General features: G+C 36.1%; 1 protein-coding gene across 1 annotated transcript; it reads left to right on the forward strand.

Annotated features, from left to right (window-relative positions):
• Positions 1–332: 332 nt before the first annotated feature.
• Positions 333–9,091, forward strand: dmbx1b (diencephalon/mesencephalon homeobox 1b). The gene is made up of 5 exons (XM_007244152.4): positions 333–501; positions 3,429–3,594; positions 4,839–5,017; positions 6,174–6,555; positions 7,190–9,091. The coding sequence occupies exons 2-5, from the start codon at positions 3,441–3,443 to the stop codon at positions 7,603–7,605; spliced, it is 1,131 nt and encodes a 376-aa protein (XP_007244214.1). The 5' UTR covers positions 333–501; positions 3,429–3,440; the 3' UTR covers positions 7,606–9,091.
• Positions 9,092–9,343: the final 252 nt, after the last annotated feature.

Consider the following 9,343-nt stretch of genomic DNA (forward strand, 5'->3'; position numbering starts at 1 on the left):
TTCTAAATATTTGTATATTTAATAAAAATATTTAGACACAAAAAATAAAAATAAAAACATTGGTAGATGTCAAAATATTTGTGAAAACTGTGTGTTTTGTGAAAACACTTTCTACTACAATAAAAATAATCTAGTGACACACTATACTCAATAATTGCACATTACTAAAGTGTTTCCTAGAATGCTTTTTGAACCGAATCACTATTCAGACGCAAATGTTTATATTAATAAAAGCATACTGAAATGCTTTGCTGAACAGTTGTAGGGAGTTACTCTGCTCTGGGGTTTCTGTGGAGCTCGTGGCGCTTTAAATGCTCCTGATGGGAGGGGGTAGGGCACTCCGTGGGGCAGGACCGCGTGCAGGATCACAGATGGACCTCCACTTCCTTCAGCACTCCCACTCTCACTAACCTGGAGCACTCTAATCAAACACATCCTCTCCACCATTTACTCTGAATCCTTATCCACGGAGGAGAGCGCGCGGCGGAGTGAAGCGAGCAGGTGAGTACAGCACTCTGTTGACTCTACTATGGTCTTTAATATAGTTTTATAGGTTTTTCCGTTCATGGAAAAATTTTAAATCTAACAATTTTGTGCAGCTAAAAAATATCAAGTGCTAATATCAGTGTTTATCTGAATATACTAACTTAACCCGTCAGACGTCCTTTGTTGAATATGCTTTTAACAAAAAAAAGGTGTTATTATTTATGGCGCCCGTAATGATTTAGATTAAATAATCAGTGCAAAACTGTGTTAAATGTAGTTCGCGTTTTGAATTGACACTCTCAATGTTTTATAAGTCACGAGTACATCCGAAAGCATTATAGCCCGAATTACTAAAAAAATCCTAAACTTATTGCTTATGTTACTTGTTAACAGTAGTCCGTGGTTGTAAACTGAGAGTGCTCCTATTAACAGTGAAACACCTTCATCGGTGTGACTTGAGATATTTACACATGACAGCAGTGTTAAAATTAATTATTCGTCTGTTGATTTAACGTTGATTATTTTTGTAAATTTATTATTTATAATATCTTTTTAATCCAGTTTTTAATGTATACATTGTTAATGTGCGAATATAAGCTGTTTGATGGCATTAATCCCTTGGCCAATCTAATCTAAACGGACTGAAATGTCAAGCGCTTCTTGGATTTGTTTCTGGAAAAAATGCGCGCTATTAATTTTAAGATAAAAGTGGTAAAAAGTAAAATCGGAGTTTTACGCACTGCTTAAGAAAGAAAAGAAAAGTGGAATATACAAATGTATTAACATGATTGATTTATCCAAATAATTTAAACACGAGTACAGTTAAATAATCAGTCTAATTGTAAAATGAAAAATGCTTAAGTTGAAATATAATAACGAATATTTAATATTTGGTACTGCAGCAATTATTTATATTTTTATCTTCCTTATACTCCTTGTTATATATGTGTTACTGCATTTTAGATAATAGTAATAATGTTTATTTAGGAAACAACAGTGCATTTTCATTTATGTATTCTTTTGTTTGTTATTTTTGAAGTTGTGCAAACATGAACTGCATTTAGATCAAATAAGCAGGAAACATCTTAAACTGTCGATTGTTTGAAACTCTTAGTAAGCTCTTAGGATATCATCAACACAATAAACAAACAACCGAAAACATTAACAACAACAACAACAATAATAATAATAATAATAATAATAATAATAATAATAATAATAATTTGTGTTTAATATTGACACTCATTTCTTTTCCACAGCGAGATCGTTTCACTCCTTAATTTTATGAAAGAAAAGAAAACAAATCGAAAGTCTGAAAATCTAAATAATTTAAAGAGGTTTGCGATTAAAAACCTTAAAAGTTAAATAGATTACACTATAGTCCCAATCAGTTAAACTGCAATAAGAAATCAGCCCAGATTTACTTTATTTAATTCAGCGTTTTGCTTCAATCTAGATAATATTCTGTCAGTGCAAAGATCCTAACACGCGCGAGCGCGCGCGCACACACACACACACACACACCTACACACACATTATTGTACCTATTTAACCTATTAATAAAAAAACCTGCACATCATACTCCATGTCTTAAAAATGACTGGCATTTTAAAAGAGCCACAGTTTACATAACAAAAGAGTTTAATTAGGGTTTTTGCAGCATTTATCCAGAATTCCCACCCTGTGACTGAACCCATGCGGTGTGAGTTTACATTAGGAATGATTAAATAATGAATGACCTGATTTCACACTGCAGGGAATCAAGAAGAGAGAGGAGAGGGAAGAGAATCTGTATAATCTGTACAATCTGATTTCTGTACAAACAGAGGAATTAAAACTGGATAGTGTAAGGCACTGGACAAATAGAGACAGTACAAGGTAAACTAGTAAAAATATTTGGTCAGACAGTGTTGCTCCTACAAACCAAACAAACTTAAGAAACTTTTAATACAGAATTTACTATGAGCATAGCATTATTTTGACATTTAGTACTGATATTGACAGCTATACACAAGGAATGAACTTCTGGCATGTGACAAAATGTATCCTCCTAAACTAAAACTAAAACTAAAATATTATTAATAGTCCTTTGCAATTAGATTATCATTATATCAGTAGCAGTAGCACAATATTATAATTAATCGCAATTATTTCAGAGAAAATAAATTGTCTTTTATTAATGTCTTTTATTAAAGGTCTAATTGCACAAATTAGATGAGTACTTAACTAAGAAAGAAAAGGTGTTGATTTTTTAAAATTTATTATTTACATTATATTTATATTAATTTATTATCTTATTTAATATAATTGAATAGATTCACCATCAACCGCCACTGCTTCCTGGGCTCTGCAGCAAAGGCTGCCCATTGCTCCGGGCATGTGTGCTCGCTAGTCACTAGTGTGTGTTTACTGCAGTGATTGGTTAAAGGCTGAGATCAGTTATCTATTATCTATCTGTGTCCAATACAAATAGCCAATATGGTTGATTATTACTTTTAATTAAACTGATGTACGCTCTGTAGCTTTGAAATAGTCAATGACTACCATAAATTGTATAATAAATATTATGAGTTACTTAGTGAGTACTATATACTATTTATTAACTGCCATAACAGTTAAACAGTAAAGACTATGAAAAGCGTTGACCTCATACAGATCAGTTGGGTTGGTATCCTGGAAATGAATTAAGCCAAGTCTTGAATTTACACTGGAAGAAAAATCTAGTCCAGAACTAGGCTTAATCTCAGTGTTAAGGAATTAACCTTCATAGTTTATTGCTTAATCCAGTAATCCAGGTGTTAGTTGTGTGAGGTGTGATCTCTGACTGGAAGCATTCGATGTGATGTGTGTGTGATGTGTGTGGGTGGACATCACTTCTGTAATCTGTTTTTTTTTTGTCACCGGTTTCAGTGCTGTAACCTTCCTGTCCTTTCTGTCCTCAGTCGACCTTCACGATGCAGCATTACGGAGTGAACGGCTACTCTCTGCATGCCATGAACTCTCTCAGTGCCATGTATAACCTTCACCAGCAGGCAGCGCAGCAGGCACAGCATGCGCCCGACTACCGGCCTTCAGTCCATGCCCTCACTCTCGCAGAGAGACTTGCTGGTAAGAGTGGTCAAGTGTTTCAGAAGAATGGCTTAATATGAGCTTGAATGTTTGAAAGCTTTGAAAGGATATTTTGACAACAAATCAGATTTACACAAATATACAAACCAGTGCACCCCAACTTTAGATCATGTTATTATCAAAATACTGTGCCTTTTGGTTCTCAAAATAAATAAAATAGGACTATAAGTCTTAAAGTAACACAGAAATCATATTTTCCCCGCTTATTCACTTAAAATTTTCACTTGCATGCCTTTGTTCTCCATGTGATGGCAAGATACATGACAGTTTGGACAATATTAGTGAACACTAGTATTTAATAAAAATGTGGCTGACTTAAAGTTACAGACATGTTTAACTGTTCATGGTATTCTTTTTTCTTTTTTAAAGATACATTTTGATTTTCTAACATTATTTCACCTACCATGATATTTTGCCATGACAGGTTGGACAGCCTACGTATGGAGACATTATGATAAATATTTGATAAAAATGTATAATTAACTGCTGAACATGCAGCATATGTTTTTGATGTTACTGAATGCAAAGTTACTTTTTTATAGATGCCTTTTAAAGAAAGGTATAACTTATAAGATAAGATGTATAAGATGTTCAATCTGTCATGGTAAAACATCATAGGAATTTTTAAATTAGAGGATGAACAGGGAATTCTAAGAAGAATTAAATAGCTTGATTTTTTTTTATGAAAATAGCTATATCATCATAATCAATTACAATGTGTAGATGATTTAAAAAGAAATAGAAGAACTAAAGTAATTATTTAACTTAATAACTTTAACTTTAAAAAAAGTTATTTAAAATATAAAAGATAGCATTCCTCTCTATGTGTAATATTTCATTCATTGTTAGTAAATCTCAAAACACGTATTCTTAATACACAATACACAATATTTATATGAAATTTGAACAACTATTTTGTGTAGCAAAAGACAAAAAAGGCATGTATATTGATATGACCCTTTCATTTTACACTAACACTACTTGGCTTTATGTAGTGCTGTACTGCTATTAGTTGCTTGAGCTTCCATTATGTTATCCATTATTAAGGTACATAGTCAAATTCAATACTAAAGAAACTAACATAAGTTATCAGACACATCTTGGATCATTGGCTATATAATGCATTTATATAAATATTTTAAAAAAGTATATTTTTTGTGAAAAATTATGTACCACATTTTTAAAAAGCCTGCTTTTCTGTCCTAACGGCTGGACGTTTTCAGACATCATCCTGGAGGCCCGTTACGGTTCTCAGCACAGGAAGCAGCGCAGGAGCCGCACGGCCTTCACCGCCCAGCAGCTGGAGGCTCTGGAGAAAACCTTCCAGAAAACGCACTACCCCGACGTGGTCATGAGGGAGCGGCTCGCCATGTGCACCAACCTGCCTGAGGCTCGAGTTCAGGTACACAACCATACACATACATAAGAGTATCATTAGAGTGATTTATGCATTAGAGTGATTTACAGTATTCTATAGCCTTAAATATGAATGTTTACATGTTCCTATATGTTGTGACACATATAAAATGCAGAGAACCTACACCTAACATTCACATAAACCAGCACACATAGCCTCCAGTACAGCAGATCTCAAAGCAGTCCTCAGTAGGGTTGTCACTATACCAGAATTTTGGTATTTCAGAAATACTAGTATCCATGCAAGCAATACTGTGACAAAAAATACTCATTATTGTCAGAAAACCAAGGACTAGTTTATAATAGACTAATATTTATTGGATTAAGCACATCAAAATCATATCATTTTTACAGTTTATTTAACATGCTCTTTAATGAAGTCATTCTTTTTTTATCATATTATATAAAGCACTGAAAGTTAGAATATTTATTTATTTTGTTGTATTTAGGATGCAGTGTTAAAAATACCCAGTTCAATTCCAACCCATCTAGGAACTCTGGTGACCAATTTGAAATACACTGCTCTAGTGTACATTGCTTATGTTAACCAGAATTTCTGTATGAATGTGTGTTAAGCCGCTTTGGGGTGTGTGTTTGACTAGTTGTTCTCCACTTAACTCAGCTCTGATCTTAACCTTAGCATCCCAAACATCGTATTTGGATTTGTTTATTCCTACTAATAAAAGCGACAGTTTATAGGCATTGGGCTGTTTCCTTAAAGAAGACTTTAACATACTGAACTGTATGTGTAGCATTTTGAAAAATCACTTTATCCAGTTCCAATGGGTTTTGTGTTAGGGTCTGTGCTAATTGCAGCAGTAATTTAGTCATGCGAATAAAAAATAAATAAATTGTGGGTCTACATACAGGGTTTAAGGGGTTAATTAAAGAATAATGGCATTCCCTTATGTTCCCTCCCCCTCCTAAATTGAACCTTTCACATAGTATAATAGGGCCTATTCTGATCTTAAGTAGGCATACACAAGTGCATTTTGAAAAATTATCATAATAAATACTCACTTGTTTTTTTTTAAGATAAAGAAACAAAAAAATGCAGGTTGAAAGAGAGGAAATAGTTTTTTTTCAAGAAATCACAACATCAGTATCACTTTACATAACATAGTATTTTTTTCTCCTCCCAGGTCTGGTTTAAGAACAGGCGGGCAAAGTTCCGTAAGAAGCAGCGCAGCCTGCAGAAGGAGCAGCTCCAGAGGCAGAAGGATGCAGGGACGGATGCAGGACAGGAGGCTGAGAAAGGAGGAGCTCCGCCCTCAACCACATCAGAGTCTCAGACTCCTCCCCACTCCCAGGCAGAAGGACAGCAATCTGCACTTCCCCCACCTGCCGACCTCACTGAGGAAGTGAATGTGACCTCACCTGAGCAGTCAGGGGCGGAGTCGGGAGCGGAGGATTTGACGGACAGGGAGGACGAGCAGCCGTGTTTCAGAGGGGAGGTGAAAGCCGCAGGGCCACACTTACCTGACGAGAGTTCCCCATCCTGCAAACCACTCAGTCCAAAATCAGGTACTTTTTACCCCTTCTGCTCTTTTACTGCACTGTCCACTGTGGGGGGTAATAGCTTCTGTGACTTTTTTTTGGGGTACACGTGACACCCAGGATAGAACAATGTTAAATAACCAAACAACTTCTTACAAAATCTCCCATCCATCCATATCCCATAATTCATGCTCCCTTACCTTGAGCACATATCATTCATTTTATAATTTACTGTTACTATGTTTTACTCATTTCTATAATTTGGAATTAACTACAGACAGATTCATGCATAATTCTGCAAATATTATTTCTTATTTTTTCTTATACTTAGTTTTGTTCTAATTATTTGAGCATTTTCCAACATTTTTTCACAATTGTCTCCCTAATTTAGTTGCATTTATTCCCTCTTTCCCTACTTTAAAATGATGAATCAAAATTTTACATACCTTCAAAAAAACATTTTCTGGCTAAAGTCAAAACTCACATTATAATAATAATAATAACTATAAATACTATAAATAAATAATATTATAATAATAATAATTTTTAAATTGTTACTTAAGAAATAAGAGTTAAAAAAATTAAATTTAAAAATTGAGTTAAAAACAGCACTACAGCTGTATACTCACAGTTTCTGATTCTATATCTTGTTTCTTTTCAGACTCTCCCCTCAGCTCCCCCTCTCTGCCCTCCTCCAGCGGGGTCAGCAGCAGCGGTTTGGCCCAGAGTAACTCCTACGCCTCGTCTCCGCTCAGCCTCTTCCGTCTGCAGGAGCAGTTCCGGCAGCACATGGCCGCCACCAACAACCTGGTGCACTACCCGTCCTTCGACATGGCCACTCCGTCCTCATTACCGTATTTGGGCATGGGCGTGAACATGGCAGCACCTCTGGGCTCACTGCAGTGCCAGTCTTACTACCAGTCCCTGTCCCAGGCCCAGCAGGTGTGGAGCAGCCCTCTGCTTCAGGCTGCAGGAACGCTACCCAGTATGAACAGCAAGACCACCAGCATCGAAAACCTGCGCATGAGGGCCAAACAACACGCAGCTTCACTGGGCCTGGACACTTTACCTAACTGAGAAAGACGCATCAGCTTATGGACGCTGAAAATTCATTAATGTACAGGAATGGAATGCTGCTTGACTGATAATGAAGAAGGACTGGCCTCTATATTACTGTGGTTTGAAATCAGCACATCACTTTGACACTCTGTACCCAGTTCAACTCAGAGAAGCTGGAATTGGATGCTGCTAGACTGAAAAAAGGATTGGTTTCTGCATTAAACTGTGGTCACACTTTCGGCTTGAAGAGGGAGATAATACTTAATTTTGGATCGAGCAGAAAGTTTAATTCAGACCTACAGACTTTTCAGTGTGGTCCAAATTGAACCATGGTCTGCATAAAAGGACTACAATTTGGTCCAACCAAAAGAGATGATCTCAGCCTGGGTCAACTGGACTAGAACAGGGTTCTTTCTCGCTTGAAAAAACTGGTGTTGTCTGAAATTTGAATCCCCTTTATGCAATCTGGGCACAATATATAACAATTATACTGGTGATTCCTGTATCTACTGTAACTGTAGAATAACCCATATTTATTAATAGAAATTAAAAGGAATCCAAGGGTAAACTGTTATGCTGATTTGCTTCCTGTACTCGAAGACAGTTGGATACTGGCAGAAAAGCAGAATTTTGCACAACACCTGGTTACATTTCTGAATTGTCAACTTGCCAAGGTCCAGTGCCAATCAGCATCAAGCATAGGTAGATGCCGCCCACATGATGATGATGATGACAAGAAGTAGCAAAGTTGTTTAGTGCGCTCAGGCACTAAACTGCAGTGTGAAACCAAATGTATACACAAACAAAAAAAAAGGAAACATGGCTCAGACTTTGGTCCAAATTTTGCAGCTATAAGCAACAGTTTTAGGCAATTATCTCATTTAGCAAATTTTATTCCCATTCACCCTCACTGTGGCTTTACTTACATTAAAATCCCTTTAGCCTGACTTGGACACTCAACTCACCTTCTAACAAGAACAAGACCTGCAAATTCACAGAACTGGAATCCTGATAAGCTCATCTTTATATAAGCACTGCTAAGGACAGAAATTACCTCAAAACTAATAAGGTGGATTTTTGGAAATGGTAAAACCAAGCATCTGTCTTTCTCCTGGTCTGGTTAATATGCAGTGGATACTGAAAAACGATTGCATATTAACATTTTTTGCCATACACACCAACTGCAGAACACTAAGACTTCTTAAATGACAAAAAGCCATCCATTGGACTGTGTAAATATGCTACAGCTACAGAATTTGAAGAGGACGTTACATTCATACTTTCATTCTGTCCCTTTGTGGATGTTGTAAGTGACAAGTCGGAACTGACTAAAACATTAATTTGATCCTAAATGGACTGAAGGAACAGTGTATGATAATCGTAAACATTCTTCCATCATATTATGTATGTATTGCCATTTCTGACTTTTCTCTGGATTGTTTACGTAAATGTGAATAACTTATCTGTGAAATGCAAGGGAATAAACCACATATATGAAACGCAACAGTAACGACTTCAGATATTCTATTACTGCCTTTTTCTCAGTTAAAGCACCTGGGAACACACTTGGGTTTTATGTAAAGTGTTAGAAATATGAGACAATGCTCCTCAAAAATGACCCAAATGCAATTTTCAGTCTGAGATCAGCATGGGCATGGTCTTAGGGCACTTTCACACACACTGTGTTTGCTCCAGACCTTTTTAATTTTTAGTTTTTTAGTTTTGTCTGGAACAAAATAGCAGCAGAGACAAGATG

The sequence above is a fragment of the Astyanax mexicanus genome, chromosome 5, assembly GCF_023375975.1.
Source record: "Astyanax mexicanus isolate ESR-SI-001 chromosome 5, AstMex3_surface, whole genome shotgun sequence".
Classification (NCBI taxonomy): domain Eukaryota; kingdom Metazoa; phylum Chordata; class Actinopteri; order Characiformes; family Acestrorhamphidae; genus Astyanax; species Astyanax mexicanus.

Excerpts from the sequence above, each read along its gene's own strand:
- dmbx1b (XM_007244152.4), top strand. The coding sequence starts at position 3,441 with ATGCAGCATTACGGAGTGAACGGCTACTCTCTGCATGCCATGAACTCT. Across the intron at positions 3,595-4,838 it reads TCTCGCAGAGAGACTTGCTG|ACATCATCCTGGAGGCCCGT; the intron begins GTAAGAGTGGTC and ends GGACGTTTTCAG. Across the intron at positions 6,556-7,189 it reads ACCACTCAGTCCAAAATCAG|ACTCTCCCCTCAGCTCCCCC; the intron begins GTACTTTTTACC and ends GTTTCTTTTCAG.